Genomic DNA, 15,329 nt, shown 5'->3' with positions numbered 1-15,329 from the left:
TACAAATGCTCATGTCAAAAGGAAGAAGAAAAAAAAAAAATTGTACAAGAAACGGAAAAATTAATTGCTTTTCGCATTTGGATAGAATAAAAATACGTTGCAGATCAACGACCATTGAAAGTGTAAATTGAATGGTAGATAGAGTAGGAAAAGAGTATGTAGTGGAGAGAGACAAGACGTAGAAAGAGTAGTTGTAAGTTAGATACTACAATTGCGGTTGAGTATAGGTGAAAATAAATATTTTCTATAAACAATTTTTCCATTCTGATTAGAATAACAACTTGCATCTATTGTGATAAAACTTCGCCTGTTACTGGGGCTGATCCTTGTTTCAACTTTCTACCTGTTAAATGTAAAACACCATTTTGGGTGATGTTCACAGTGACTTCTAATTTTGAATTTGGTGTCAAGTCTTTTAAGGATAATTCAGCTAACAAGTCACCTGCTTCATAAACCACTTCTTTCACAACTTCTGGTTCTTCATCCGAATCTTCCTCCTCTTCTTCTTCTTCTTCTTCTGAATCGTCTTCATTTTTCTCTTTTTCAACCACTGTTTCCTTAACTGTTCTTTTTCCTTCGTATAATTGTACTAAAGCAGTTGAATGTTCTCCATTCGTTACTTCGATCGATCTCTTGATTGGATAAGCAGTTTCTGCAACTAATATCGGCTGGAATTTTCCTTCGTTGTCTTTGATACCAATTGGTTTGGAAATGTGCTGAGTGTTTACAACTATTGGCTGTAAGGATTCATTGATCTCTTCTTGATCAAAGCTCTCAATCAAGGAAGCTTGCAAGGCAGCTCCGCGAGCAATCAACTCTGAAGGATTTAATGCTTTGGGGTCTAAAGATGGTGCAACTATTTTAGTTGATTCTGGGAAAAGGTAAGAAATATTGGAGGCTAATTTAGGGGTGTGAGCACAACCACCTACTAACAAAACCTCGTCAACATCCAAAGGCTCCAATCCTGCTTTTGAAATGAGTTTTTCAACAAATGCCGTCATCTTGCTTAAAGGCTCCCTTGCAGCCAACTCGTATCTTAATCTGTTTATACTTGTGTGGAAGTCAAAACCTTCTGCCAATGACTCAATTGAACAAGTTGAAGTTTGCACATTTGATAAAGTCTTTCTAACAACAATAGACTCTGCTTTCAACTTGGCAAGAGATCTCGCATTTTTTCTTGGGTCAACCTTGTACTTTTTCTCAAACTCCTTGGCGAAAAATTCGGATAATGATGCGTCCAAATCGTCACCACCCAAACCATGCTGATGGAAAGTTGCTAAAATTGTGAAAACACCGCCCCTTACAGCAATAATAGCACCATCTGACCTGGTGCCTCCAAAATCGGCAACAACGTAGATTTTGTCTTCCTTCAATTTGTCATTCTCGGTCGATAAATGGTCTAGTAAAGCAGCAGATGGTTCATTGATCAACTGTAATACTTTCAAGCCTGCATCTGCAGCAATTTTGGAAATCTCCTCCCTTTTGTGCTCGCTGAAATCAGTGGGGACCGCTAAAACTACTTTTTCAACTGGTTTTCCAATATAGTCTTCTGCTGCAGACTTTAATTGTTTGAAATGCCTCTTTGCAATTTCGTGGACTGACAATAACTCGGTTTTCCCGTTATTCGTAATTTCGTATGTAATTTCGCCATTCACATCTTTTGGTTTAGCCCCGTAAGAAAAGTCGTCTTTGATTTCCGAGAATTCTTCACCAATGAAATCTCTAAAGTTAATAATAGTATTCTCTGGGTTTCTAATTAATCTTGCTTCCGCTTGAGATCCATGATATTCATCGCTACCGACATAGGATAAAGCAGAAGGTATGGAACGGTCACCATCTGGATTTGCAATCACGTCAACTTTACCGTCCTGGGTTGCCACAGCAATTGACGAGGAAGTGTTACCAAAGGTTATACCTATGACGGTCATTCTTGGGTGAAAGTTTCTAGAGGGAGATGAAAAATAAAACAAACTGAAAAAAAAAAAGATCATCGAAAATTTTTACACTATCAAAATCTGGAAATGAGGTTGGTTATTGGTAGCGTTTGATAGTGAATATATTGTTGTAACTCCCTGTACAAGTACGACCCATTTACCTAGATAATTCCATATATATGGAAGGTGAGTTGCTAAAAAGGTTAATAACAGGGCAAAGAACTTACTATGAACCTTCATCTCATAGGAAAACGATACTATCGAGCAAAGCCAGGTAGTGGAGAAACACTTTGTAGCTGCCACCAACTAGCGACATTAGCTCGCTTCGCTGGATAGTAGAGCTTTGATAAATATATATGTGCTATATATATATGTGCTATATCTTTATATGTTCACATTCATACTAAGTGGAAATGAGTGCCGTCTATATTGCACTCAGAAAGAGAATGAGAGGTTTTCGATTCTCTTGTTCTTTTTCTCTTTTTTTGCATCAATTTCAAGCAAATTTTGCTTTGATGTTGATGAGATAAATGAAATAAAAAAAATAAAAAAAATAAAAACAAACACCTAAAGGTATAATATGGTATGGTATGGTATGGTATGAATATGACTTAGAGTGTTCATAGTGAAACCATCCTTGAAATAAGTATTGCATCGAATATGTCACACAAAATGAAGCTGCTTTACTATACAATAATTGACTCAACACCGTTCAAGGCTCTCTTGGTATTGAATGACCAAGGCGCGTTAATGTACGCGTCAATAGGGAAAGATGCTATGGAACTTTGCAAGAAATTAGTTGAGGAATTTAAACCGAAACGAGAATATCAACTACAACCACTTTCAACACTCTCGGATCGATCATTGGTTAAAGAATCGATTGAGAAGTTTGAAAAATTAATGAATAATCCTGGAAAGGAAACGATTAATACTATTCCAGTTGAGTTTATCTTTGGCACGCAATTACAACAGCGCATCTGGCGTGAATTGATGAAGATTCCTCCTGGTAAAACAAAACACTATGGAGAGATTGCTGATAGTATGAAGCTACTGCCTGGATCAAGTAGAGTTGTTGGGAACGGGTGCGGTTCAAATAAAATTGCGGTGGTGGTACCTTGCCATCGCGTCATTGCACTCTCGGGCAAACTCAATGGCTATAAATGGGGGATTGAAGTCAAACGGCACCTCTTAAAATCTGAGTTAGGTAGTGATTATTCATTCATTGTTACAGATTAATACAAATTGGGTTTTCACAAGAGTGAGGCGAGGGGGGGGGTCAAAAAGATGTAGCGGTCGCTCTGCTCGATAGTGTTGCTTTCCAGTTGAAAGACCAAGCTACAAAGTGTTGCTCCATTATCTCTCTCTGGTCGATGGTGTCACTACTTTGAAAAATCTAGCTGTAGAGTTATTATTAAAGCCAATGGTACTGCTACTGATGTAGAAACAGGTCCCTTGGCCTAGTTGGTTAAGGCGTGGTGCTAATAACGCCAAGATCAGCAGTTCGATCCTGCTAGGGACCATTTTTTTCCTCAAGTTTTTTTCCCAGTTTTTTTATCTTTTTTTTTTATCCAAAACTTATCTCATTGATTTAAGTGGTTTTCCACCAAGATCAAATTACATTTTCTAGCTTTGAATGGTTGTCTACAACATGAAGAGATAAACAAACAAACAAACAGAAAAAAAAATAAAAAAATGTGTACATTCGAACTTTATTCCTCAATTCTAGATATCTTTGGTGGGTCAAAACGTTTACACAATTCTCTCAATGCTTCTTTATTGTTCCATATAGCATTTGCAACTCTGGACATTGCTTTCTTTCTAGAGGTATCAGTAGCTACAGCGACGTTCAAATTTCGGATCCTCAATTGAGCGGTATGCTGATTATTTTCAGTAGCAGCAATGATATATTCTGGTTGTGTACCTGTTTCCTTGCCGATTTTTGCATACAATTTATTCTTTGCATCGCAATCTAACTTACATTCGTAATCCACTTCGACGGGGAACATCTCGGTATGGATTGGAGAAGGCGGTGTAAATGGAGTGCTGGGTTCATTTGCTAAATTTGCAGCTGCTTCTTCTAATTTTTTCAATTTCTCCAATTTCTTTTGTTCGTTCCTTTCCTTTCTTTGTAGTTGAATAGGCTTAGTAGTTTTCTTACGTTCCAAAAAGTATTTCTCGACTACGGGCGTATTTTTCAAAGCGTTCATTGCTGCTCGGAGACTAGCTTCTTTAGCGCTTGGCGCAGAGCCACTCCCCAAGAACTCACCATTGATCGAACACTCAACAACATACTCGACATTAGAACCGTCGCCAACAGTAACAACCTTGTAATCAGGATGTAAATCAGCCGTTCCAACTTTGGAGTAAAGTTCTGTTTTGGCATCTCTATCCAAAGGATCTTTAATAAACTCCAGTTGTAACTCAATAATTAAGTTGTCATACAAGCTTTCTAACCATGATTTAATTTCATCCAAATCAAAACCTCTTTCAAGTCCTAACGCTCCAATATAAGCTTCAAAAACATCGGCATAAATTTTCTGGTCTCCAAGGGTTAAAGAGCCTTCAGGGATTCTTGTTCTCAATTTCCTATCAAAGCCATATGAAACAGCCAAGTCTTTCAACACACGATTATTAATCATTGCTGCCCTGATTTTGGACAAGTCGCCTTCAGTGTTGTTTGGGAACCTTTTGAAGATGATCAAAGTAACCAAGTTGTTCAAAATAGAGTCACCAAGAAATTCCAACCTTTCATTATGACAATGAATTAAGTTTTCAGAACCTAAATAAGTTTTGTTGTTGACGGTAGATTTGTGAACAAAAACCTTTTCGTATAATGTTGCATCATTGATGATAGGTAAAGGTGGTAAATTGTCTTTGATGCCAGTAGGGGGAACATCGTCAACCGTGTTTCTAGGAAAAATAACTTCCACCTTTTTTGAATCTAGTTCTCCTTCAACTTTTGTCAACGCCTCTAGATTTTCCCTTGAGAGAACGAGTTCGCCGCTGAAGATACTATCCAAGATGGGAGCATCTCCTACCATATATTTTGACTTCAATTTTGAAGCCAATGAGATCAAATTGCTTTGTTGCAATTCACTTTTGGTTCCACTGTCAATATCTGGAGAGTTTATCATATAAGTTAGTTCATTGATAGAGGGTGCTTGATTCAAAATCAAAGCGACACTTTTTTGCATAGATTTAGTAGCATGTTCCAATCTTTGTAAATCTAGGAAACCAATACTGCGAGGTGGTGGTCTGTCAAATATAGACTCACTGACAGCCAGAGAAGATCTGGAATCATTGACCCTAAATTTTTTCTTACATCCACCTCGATCGTCTTCATCCATGATTTGCAGTTGTCTTTTTTGGCATAATGTAGTATCATCTTTCGTTGGGATATAAAAGTCACAAACACCAGATGGAACAGGAACATTGGAAATATCAGTGACGCTTTCAACATTAGAAATATTCTTTACATTTTCAGTGTTCTTGCTATTCTCTCCACTTGAACCCTCAACATCCCTAATAAACAGGTTGAACTCAGATATCGACATATCGAGCCTTTTTCAATTGTGATTTATCAACTCTGATTTCTTACTGTAGCAATAGTAGTATCTGTAGCAGCAGTATAGCAGGAGCAACGATTCAGCAGGAGCGGCAGTATAGCAATAGCGGCAAAAGATTCAGTACATAACTACCTTGGTACTTGCTGATAACTGTAAAGTATTATCCAAGTAATACTTTTGTCCTGTCTTTTCAAAATACCATAATGACAGAATTCGTTGAAAAAAAACAAAAAAACAAAAAAACAAAAAAAAAAAACCAACCAAAAGAACTGAAAATTTTCAACTCTTGTATGGTTGTCATCACCAAAGTATAGATTCCATAGTATCGTATCGTATTGTATCGAAATATGAACAGTGTATGGCGAACTACAGGTATAGTTGGGAGCTGTACGCGACTTTCTTTATTCCAAAATAATGCAAATTTAAGAATGGCTTTTTGCTACTCTACTGCTACAGCTATGTCGACCCCCGAGTCGCTGTACCCAAATTTTGTACCAGCGAACGAAGAGCAACAAACATTCATCAACAGACGTACCGAGAAACCACTCTTTTCAAGAAAGACATATCTCATGGACTTGTACAAACACTTGAATGACAATAATCAAATTTTATTATTTGTCCATCACAATAATCTCAGCAAAGCTGAGAATAAACAGTTTAGACAAGAACTAGCCAAAATAAAAGTAGCGAAAAGAACTGAGAATGAAGCGAAATTAGGTAGTGCTAGTGCTAGTGGCGTTAAATTGACGATTTTGAACAATTCCATATATCGCACATATCTTAGATGCAGTCATGAAGAAGATCCTGCAGGCTTGGGAGTCTCAAGTAGGAACAAAGACGTGCACCACCCACTAGCACCATTATTTGTTGGACCCACGGGGTGTATAAGCATTCCAGAATGTGACCCAAGCTTAATTCAGCAGATTAATAAAGTGTTGAAAAAATTTAGTGAGAAATTGTTTATAATGGGAGCTAAGGTTGAAAAGAATACGTTTATGAACCCTGCCGAACTTGATCAGTTTAAGAACTTACCCACTAAAGTAGGTTTACAAGGTCAATTGTTGGGATTGTTGACAATGGTTGGTGGTTCTGGTTTAGTTCATACTTTGGAAACTCCAGCACACTTGCTCTACTTGACTATGGATACTAGAGCAAAGGACTTAGATCCTAACAGCAAGGAAGCAGAATCAACAGAAAGCAGCTAAGCGAGTGTGAGTGAGGTCCCTTCTCATTGTATATAGCTCTTATGTATGATCTCATTTCAACAAAATCAACCTTGTAAAAGATAAGTTGCAAAAATGTCGCACAAAAAGAAATAAAAAAAAAAAAAAGAAGCTGGAAATTTTTCAAGCTCATCGGACTCTCCAGGTCGAGTCAAGGTTCAGTTAAGAATGTGTGAGCCAGCTACTGCACATCTGGAAGGGAAGTCAGGTTTGGTTGTAGGAGAAAACCAGCAACTGAAACAAGAACGAGAACAAGAACAGCAGCAGCAGCAGCAGCAGCAGCATGTGCAAGAACGAGAACAAGAGGTGCAGGGAAGCACCAATGCCATAACTACGCGAAAGAGATATAGAGATAGCCAAGAACAGAACCGCAAGAAGCAAGTGCGCATACAAGAGCACACTGGGGCGGGTTCTTTGGACTCATCTACTTCTGAATTGGACACCAATACGGTAATGAAGCTTCCGCAAAAGAGGTATTACCGTCAAAGGGCCCATTCCAATCCATTTTCTGATCACAAATTGGCATACCCCAAATCGCCTGAAACAATGAACTGGTCAACGATTTATCCACTTGCTAACGGAAGAAAAGTTGAGATAACAGATATAGGATGTGGATTTGGCGGTTTAATGATTGATTTAGGCCCTCGATTTCCTGATTGTTTGATTTTGGGGATGGAAATCAGAGTGCAAGTTACACAGTATGTTGAGGATCGAATTGTTGCATTAAGAAGTCAGCATAGGGATCAGAGCTACAAGTATGATAATATTGGAGTTATCCGGGGCAATGCAATGAAATTCTTGCCAAATTTCTTTACAAGAGGACAATTAAAGAAGATGTTTTTTTGTTTTCCCGATCCTCATTTTAAGCAACGTAAACACAAGGCTAGGATTATTACAAATACTTTACTAAGTGAATATGCTTATGCATTGAGAGAGGGCGGGGTAATATACACAATAACAGATGTTGAAGATTTGCACAACTGGATGGTTAAACACTTGGATGAACATCCGCTTTTCCAGAGGTTAAGTAAAGAATGGGAAGATAAAGATGAGTGTGTAAAGATAATGTATAATTCAACTGAAGAAGGTCAAAAAGTGACTAGAAATAAGGGATCCAAATGGATTGCTTGTTATGAAAGATTACCGAATCCAGAAGATTGTGAATAGAGGATATACATATCCATACATACATACATGCATAAATGCATACATACATATATAAACATTTAAATAAATATATAGATATATTTATAAATCTTTTCCTAAATATATAGTAGTAAGATTTTATTCGATTATGTGGAATAAACTTTTAAAGTTTAATTAATGAATAAAAACTTTTGAATAATGTATTCAAAAAAGGTTAAAAAAAAAAAAAGATTTTGAGAGAACCAGGATAAATAACAAGTGGGGTTGTTTTTGAAGACTTTATAGTTGAACGCATGTGTGAAAACACAATCAATTTCTCTTTCCACTGTAGATCTAGTAGATTGGTTTATGTTCTTGAGTAGTGTCAGCAAAATCATCGGTATCGTCAAACTCTCCACCAACTGTAGTATTAGGAACAGTTGGGAAAGGTTTGGTTGCATTCACTGGGACTGTAGTTGATGAAGTTACTCCTGAAGAAACACCAGATGAATGTGCACCAACTACTGGTTTTGATGGTGATGGTGATGATGTGCTGTGAGAATCAGCAGCAGTACCATAACTGGTAGCTTTTGAGTCACCAACAGTTGATCCAGCAGTTCTAACGGGGATCTTGGATTGAACAAATGCACCAACTGGACCCGACTTCTTGATCAAGTTATCAATATGAGGACCAGCTTCCTTTTTAATCTTTGCGAGTAATTTTTGAAATTGGGACTTTGCACATTGAGTCCTTGCACTAACAAATGCATCAATTTCCTTTTGCTTATTATTATAAGCAAATGGGATTGTAAATGCCGAGAAGATCACAGTAATCAACAATTTGAACAATGTGACATATGAGGTTACTTTGTACAAGATGTAAGAAACAGCAGCAGCTTTCAAAGTAGACTCGATATCTTGAGCGTAAACGATTTTCTTGATAGTTTTTTCAAAACAAACAGTAAAACCAGCAATTGATGGTAAGACTTCTTTATTGAATTTTTCCGCACAAGAAGAATTTGCAAACCGTTTGGAGTAGTTGGTAACAAAACCTCTTCCCGTAATCAATTTACCCGAGTACTCGGCTACAGCAGAAAACAATAAACCAATGTAAGCAACATGGAAAAAGATATTGACCAAATTGACGGTTTTGAAGATAACTAAACCGAGAATGAGAGAGCCAAATACTTTACCAGTGTAGATTGGATCTTTCCAGGTTAACAAGTAACAGAGTGGACCTTGTCCTTGGACAGTGGGGGTCGTAGTAGTAGTAGTAGTGGCGTCTGAAACAGATGGATAGGGCTTGATGGAATTGGATTGAGACAATTCGAAATTACTAGTTGGTTTTGATTCAATAATTGGAGGAGGTATATCCGAACCAGTTGGAATTGTAGAAGAATGTTGCTGTTGCTGTTGCTGTTGCTTCAGCCCATAAGGTTGACTTGGAATTGATGACATGACGAAGGAAAAAAAGAATAAATTAAAACAAGAATACCTGGGGGACTTGTGTTTAGGGATAACAGGTTTATCAATTGACCGGTATATGCAAATAATAGAGACCTCTTTACAGAATGGTGGCGGTAAAGTGGCAATGTATCAATACCTTGTTTTGATAGAACTCAAGAAAAAGAAGGGGGTAGTTATCACAGAATAATGTGGCAATTTAAAGAAATTCGTTGATGATTTAAAGGAAAAAAAAAAAAAAAATAAAAAAAAAATAAATTTCAGAGGAAAAAGATTTTTGCCCATAGTTAACAAGAGTTTCTACAAAGTACTTACAACCTGTTGACCATTGATTGTCCTAATACACTGTAGGTACCAGGGTAACCATGACTATAAGGCTATAAAGGTAACCATAACTATAAGGCTATACGGCAATCAAGGTTCAAATGTTCAAGGAGAGGTTCATAATGATTCAGTAATTTGTTCGCTCAAGGAAGAAAAAAACTTTTTCTTGCTACTACTGTTTGTATGTACTCTTGTTGTAAATGAGATGGTGATGTAGTGCAAAATCTCGGATAGTCTAAAATAGGAACAACTACTACGGAATTAATCTCTTTTTCTATCTAGAGAGGTTCGGTGATTTAGCTCATCTTTGATTTCTTGGTTTCAAGACACATGGGTTTGACTCGTATTATATCTTATGGCATTGTGTGTCCCTTTGCATTTACATAAAGTGAAAGAGTTCACACGACTAATACAAGCAAGAAAAAAATTGTATAAACACATCACACGATAAAAAGCAATTGTCCATATGACACTATCTGCCTCTAATGGCCCATACGACACTATCTGCCTCTAATGGCCCATACGACACTATCTGCCTCTAATGGCCCATACGACACTAGCTGCCTCTAATGGCCCATACGACACTATCTACCTCTAATGGTCCATACGACACTATCTACCTCTAATGGTCCATACGACACTATCTCGCTCTGCTCGATAGTGCAGCACACTAGCTGCCTCTAATGGTCCATACGACAAAAAGCAATGTCTTCTACGACATTTGACGACATACAATACGTACCAAGCATTCTTTTGTCATTTTTTTGTCATTTTTTTGTCATTTTTTTGTCATTTTTTTGTCATTTCTGCCATTTTTGCCATTTCTACTATTTCTGCCATTTTTGCCATTTTTTTTGTCATTTTTTGTCATTTTTTTCTATCTGCTTTCTGGTAAAAAATTGCTTTCAAAAAGTTTCAAAAAGGGAAATAGATCGGCCGTTACCATTTTAGGAACAGTAAAATATTTTTAGCCGAACTTCAATTCTTAACTCCATTTGGAACAAAAACAACTTTTTTTTTGAAAAAATGGTGTTTTTATTTTAAAATATCCAAATTTTTGCAAAAAAGAGCCAAAATATCCAACTTCTATATCCTACAAATTGTTAATTTGTATTTAACTATTAGTTTATAACTATATACTCTAGGATGTTATCAAGTCTGTCAGTGTATCATCTGACAGCGTATCATCTGATACTAGCTGCAGTAGCTCCACTATCTCGCTTTGCTCGATACTGGGGCAACAGCGTATCATCTGACAGTGTATAGGATGTTAGGCTGATAAACTTTTTAATTTGGTCAATTGATCATAATATTTAATTATATCATCACCAAGTCTGACACCATATTTCTTACTATTCCTATTTTTACCACTAATATTAGCACCATTTTCACTGGTATTCCCATGCTGCAAAGCATTTATGCGATTACACAACTCTTGATACTCCATAATAGACTTGGGACCAATCATTCCTTCAAGCCAATCACAATATAGCTTATTATACTGCTTGACAATCAACTCCATAAACTTATTGACATTTTGTAAATTGCCCTTACCAAGTTGACAAAGTTTTAAACACTCGTCGATAGGAATAATAAGCCTATCTGCAATATGTAAGATGATTGTCGATTTGGTGAATTCTATTTGATGGCGTAGTTTCTCATTAAACAGTTGATATATTGACTTTATATATGGGTTTTTTTCATTAACCTTGGTCCTATGTGCTATATTCCTCGTGATGAATACATTCCTATTATTCTCGGATTTATTTTCTAGCGAATGAATTGATGCAGTAGACTTGCCCTTTTTGTTACTATGTCGTTGGTGCCCTTCCTGTTTGTTCTCTAGTTTTGCCTCTACTTCGTTTTGCGTGCCACTCTTCCTCTTACTCTTCTCTTTTCCCATCACCGTCTCCTCCTCTTTTCCTTCCAGTTCAACATCAACATCATTATCATCAACAACAACAACATCATCATCATTAACATCATTAACATCATCAACAGCACCAACATCATCAACAGCATTAACATCAACATTAAAATTGTCATCACCATCGTCATAATCATCGTCAAGAAATCTCTGCCATGCTTCACAATAATGCAACTGTAGAGTCAAAAACTCAATCAATTGAGGTCCAATTAGAAACAATTTCTTTCTAAACTGTGTCAAACAGTTCAATTGGTATTGAATTTGTGAATTATCTACACGTTTCTTGTGTTTATGTGAAGATCCAGATTTACTATTCACAGTTCTATGTCGTTCAATTGTGGGCTTCATTATTGGCTGCACTGTGATACTCAGGTTACGACTATGGCTCTGGCTCTGGCTCTGACTTTGGTTCTGGTTCTGGTTTTGCGGGTAATAATCTTTATAGTATTGAGAAGGTCGCTGAGTTGATGCATGAGGGAGTTTCGGTAAGGGTCTCTCATTAAGATCCGTATAGAAGGCTTCCTTTTCAGGTGTTTTGATGGATTGTTTCTCCTTGCGGAAATGTTGTTCTTGTAATGATTGGTGTCGTTGAGGCAATACCTCTATACTAGTATCTTTCCCATTTTGAGACTCATCACTTGGTGAAAAAACTTCCTTGATTGGATCATTCAGCAACCGGTTTCTTTCTGCGTCATTTGTAGATAAGCTTCGAGTAATTATTTTGCTTATTGATTTCTTTAGTGACGCCGTTTTTGATGATGATGGTGATAATATTGTTGATGATGCTGCTGCTGCTGCTGGCTTGTTTGGAGGTTGCAACGTCTGTGTAGAGTCACTAGGAGGGATTGCCACTGCTGTTTTTTGGCTCATCACTTGCTTTACGTGAGTTATACCATTATCTAGTGAGGAACTCAATGGCCTATTCTCATAATCAGCTAATAGTTGCTGATTGTAATACTTGTTGAACACTTTATACAGCTTGTCGCAATATGCGGGGAATTTAGCCTCTAATAATGCATCAATCTTATTCAAATCCTTCCATTTTGCAATTCCATTACTTCTCTTTAAATCGTCGATAATAGGATATTTCAAGGTAATTGAGTTTAGCTTGACTAAACAAATCTCTAAATCTTGACAGCTTTCCCTATTCAATTTAGATAAATGATCCTTAATTTGCTTGATAAATGATGGCAATTTGTACCAAATCTCCATAGGAATAACTAACCATTTGGAATCATTCACTTGCTTGCTTAATAGAAAATTAAGCTTATAGTAGTAGCTCAACAAGTTAAACTTAAACTCATTTGAAAATAATGAGGTATTGACTAAATTACCAATATTGATCTCTTCAATAGAGCAATTGTAAACAAACTGAAAGATATTACAGCTGATTAAATCAATTTCGGAGTTCTCCTGTGGTTGTTCTTGTTGTTTCGAGTCTGAAAATACAACTATTCCAGAATGTTTACTCAATCGTGTTAATATACTCAAGATCATTTTCTTATAACCTTTATTGATTTTGATTAAGTTGTAAAGCACCAACCCTCTTTCTGGTGAATCGTTCCATAGTAGGCCATTGACTTCAATGAAATTGTCCAACTGCTTAAATTTGTCAATTACATAGTTGAGAAACTCTATGATATGTTGCTGGTACTGAAACTTACAGTCACTAACTAAATCATGAGTGAAGAAATCATTTGTCATTGGGGAGTTGATTTTTTTGTATTTCAGTGTAGATGTACTCGCAGTGACAAAACTGCCGTTTTGACTAACCGAGTCTTCACGAGATTCAGTCACTGGTGACAAAACAACTCCAGAACTTGTCAACATCGAATGTTGTTTTTTATTGCGGAGTTGCCCACGGGGTACTTGCCTTTTGTCAATGCTAAGAGAAATTTTTCGTTGCTTTATTAGCCTCCTATTGTTCAGATTTGGCAAGCAAAAAGAAAAATTTTCCAATGCAGTTGAATCCTTTAATGCAGGTTTTCTCAATGTTACTATTGGTGTATGAGAGTTCCTTGCTAAAGAGTGACGATCAGTATTCAACTTTGTATACTTTTTAGTTGTACTGTTTGCCGAATTTTTTAACAATACTAACGGTTGAAGCTGAACAGTTTCTTTCTCTTCTTGTTCCTCTTCTTCTTGTTCCTCTTCTTCTCGTTCCTCTTGTTCTTGTTCCTCTTCTTCCTGTTCCTCTTCTTCTCGTTCCTCTTGTTCTTGTTCCTCTTCTTCTTCTTCTTGTTCCTCTTCTTCTTCTTCTTCGTCAACTATCTTATCCGTATTGTTGGAATACGAATGTTTCAAGTTCATTGACTACTTCCTCAAAAAGAAAAATTTCCTATTTTTTTAATTTACTTGATCACGAGGTTGTAATATTCAAGGTTTTCAAGGTTTTGGTACCCCGCTAGGAAAGGTGGCAGATAAGGTTCCCAAACTTTCAGGAGGTATTGTTTTTTAAACTTTTTTAGTTTTTTTTTTACTCTACTAGTCTAGGCAAGGTGACGACAAATTTGATTATTTTACCTAAACAGATTGTGCTTACAAAAGTATGGAAAGAGTAATCAAAAAAGTTAGGATATCTAGAGGAATATATAAAGGGTTGGAACACATATATATATGTTTTTGGCTCTATTAAGAAATAAACCTTGTTTTTATTCCAAGTTCTTTGTTTCAAAAACTTGAAAAGAAAACTAAAAAAAAAAAAAATATTCGTATTAGTGAGAAAGTGTGACACATCTGTTACTAAAAAAGGGATACCATAACTGTAGACTTGTAGGGTGCAGCAGGCCCTTTGAAGTAGACAAACTACCAACTAAACATTGTTACTCTACCACAATATGCTCAGTAATTTTAGAGACTTTTATGCACTTGTTTGTACATATGGGGTAAACGTGGAGCTAAGATTATGGAGAGAAACTTTAACTCACAAACACTACAAAAAATCAAAAACAAAAGAGAACTATAACTTTATTTTCTTAGTAACACTTTTGATCTCAAAACTAATCTCACTAGCCTTTGTTTTTCCACCCTAATTTTTGTCGTTTCCCTCGATTAATGTAGACCACTAAATCCCCTTGTTTTATATTTGCATCCAATTTGTATTGATTTGGCTGCGAAAAAAAAGTGACAATGACACAAAACCGGCTGATTCTCTACCCCTAACTATACTTAGACGACAAGGGTTTGCAATATTATATAAAATCGTAGTTTTAGTTCGGAAAAATTCGAGGTCACTTCGCGACCTCCGCCTGTCGCCAATAAGACGTGTTTTTTTTTTGACGATGATATTAATACTGCTAAAAAAACTAAAAACGATCTCATTCTGAGACTGGGTGTAAATTTTACTTACTCTAATGTACTTCTTATGTTATCTTGTTATTTTGTATTTACGTCAGCTTTTCTTTGATTCTTTCAACAGTTACGAATAGCTGCACCCAGTTCTATATGTATGGTCAATTCAGTGTTCTTTATAGAAATTCTATAGTGCATTATACGTCAAAGATCCTTTAATATGTACGAACTAAAAAGTGAGGGGTCTTAAGGGGGAGAGAGAGAGAGAGAGAAGGGGAAAGACTTTAATTTTAATTGATGTGTAAAAAGTAGTACGAGTTGTAAGGTTATCAGGTCGAGTAGCGCAAGAGATTACGTTACCAAGATGTTTATTCCATCACCGGTATAGATGGCATTTAGCCTAAAAAGTATAGGCGATAGGGGCAACGGGTATAAAAAATAAGGTGGAGGTTTCAGTATTTTCTCGACTAATGGG

General features: G+C 36.5%; 7 protein-coding genes across 7 annotated transcripts; 3 read left to right on the top strand and 4 right to left on the bottom strand. All coding sequences in view use genetic code 12, as the record gives it.

Annotated features, from left to right (window-relative positions):
- Positions 1-287: 287 nt before the first annotated feature.
- On the bottom strand, positions 288-1,928 carry SSZ1 (Ssz1p; the record flags this gene model as incomplete). Its single annotated transcript, XM_049326412.1, has 1 exon — positions 288-1,928. One exon carries the CDS (start codon positions 1,926-1,928, stop codon positions 288-290), a length of 1,641 nt encoding a protein of 546 aa, XP_049182394.1.
- A 678-nt stretch (positions 1,929-2,606) lies between these two features.
- Positions 2,607-3,170, top strand: KGF56_000494 (methylated-DNA--protein-cysteine methyltransferase; the record flags this gene model as incomplete). Its single annotated transcript, XM_049326411.1, has 1 exon — positions 2,607-3,170. The coding sequence occupies one exon, from the start codon at positions 2,607-2,609 to the stop codon at positions 3,168-3,170; it is 564 nt and encodes a 187-aa protein (XP_049182393.1).
- Positions 3,171-3,643: 473 nt separating this feature from the next.
- DCR1 (ribonuclease III) lies at positions 3,644-5,488 on the bottom strand (the record flags this gene model as incomplete). The annotated part of the gene is made up of 1 exon (XM_049326401.1): positions 3,644-5,488. One exon carries the CDS (start codon positions 5,486-5,488, stop codon positions 3,644-3,646), a length of 1,845 nt encoding a protein of 614 aa, XP_049182392.1.
- A 470-nt stretch (positions 5,489-5,958) lies between these two features.
- On the top strand, positions 5,959-6,705 carry KGF56_000492 (mitochondrial 54S ribosomal protein uL10m; the record flags this gene model as incomplete). The annotated part of the gene is made up of 1 exon (XM_049326390.1): positions 5,959-6,705. The coding sequence occupies one exon, from the start codon at positions 5,959-5,961 to the stop codon at positions 6,703-6,705; it is 747 nt and encodes a 248-aa protein (XP_049182391.1).
- A 186-nt stretch (positions 6,706-6,891) lies between these two features.
- On the top strand, positions 6,892-7,890 carry KGF56_000491 (tRNA (guanine46-N7)-methyltransferase; the record flags this gene model as incomplete). The annotated part of the gene is made up of 1 exon (XM_049326379.1): positions 6,892-7,890. The coding sequence occupies one exon, from the start codon at positions 6,892-6,894 to the stop codon at positions 7,888-7,890; it is 999 nt and encodes a 332-aa protein (XP_049182390.1).
- A 312-nt stretch (positions 7,891-8,202) lies between these two features.
- KGF56_000490 (uncharacterized protein) lies at positions 8,203-9,306 on the bottom strand (the record flags this gene model as incomplete). Its single annotated transcript, XM_049326368.1, has 1 exon — positions 8,203-9,306. The coding sequence occupies one exon, from the start codon at positions 9,304-9,306 to the stop codon at positions 8,203-8,205; it is 1,104 nt and encodes a 367-aa protein (XP_049182389.1).
- A 1,600-nt stretch (positions 9,307-10,906) lies between these two features.
- Positions 10,907-13,873, bottom strand: FAV1 (Fav1p; the record flags this gene model as incomplete). Its single annotated transcript, XM_049326356.1, has 1 exon — positions 10,907-13,873. One exon carries the CDS (start codon positions 13,871-13,873, stop codon positions 10,907-10,909), a length of 2,967 nt encoding a protein of 988 aa, XP_049182388.1.
- Positions 13,874-15,329: the final 1,456 nt, after the last annotated feature.

Source organism: Candida oxycetoniae (genome assembly GCF_023343755.2).
Source record: "Candida oxycetoniae strain CBS 10844 chromosome Unknown scaffold7, whole genome shotgun sequence".
Taxonomy (NCBI): Eukaryota; Fungi; Ascomycota; class Pichiomycetes; order Serinales; family Debaryomycetaceae; genus Lodderomyces; species Lodderomyces oxycetoniae.
This window is presented reverse-complemented; position numbering and strand designations above follow the sequence as displayed.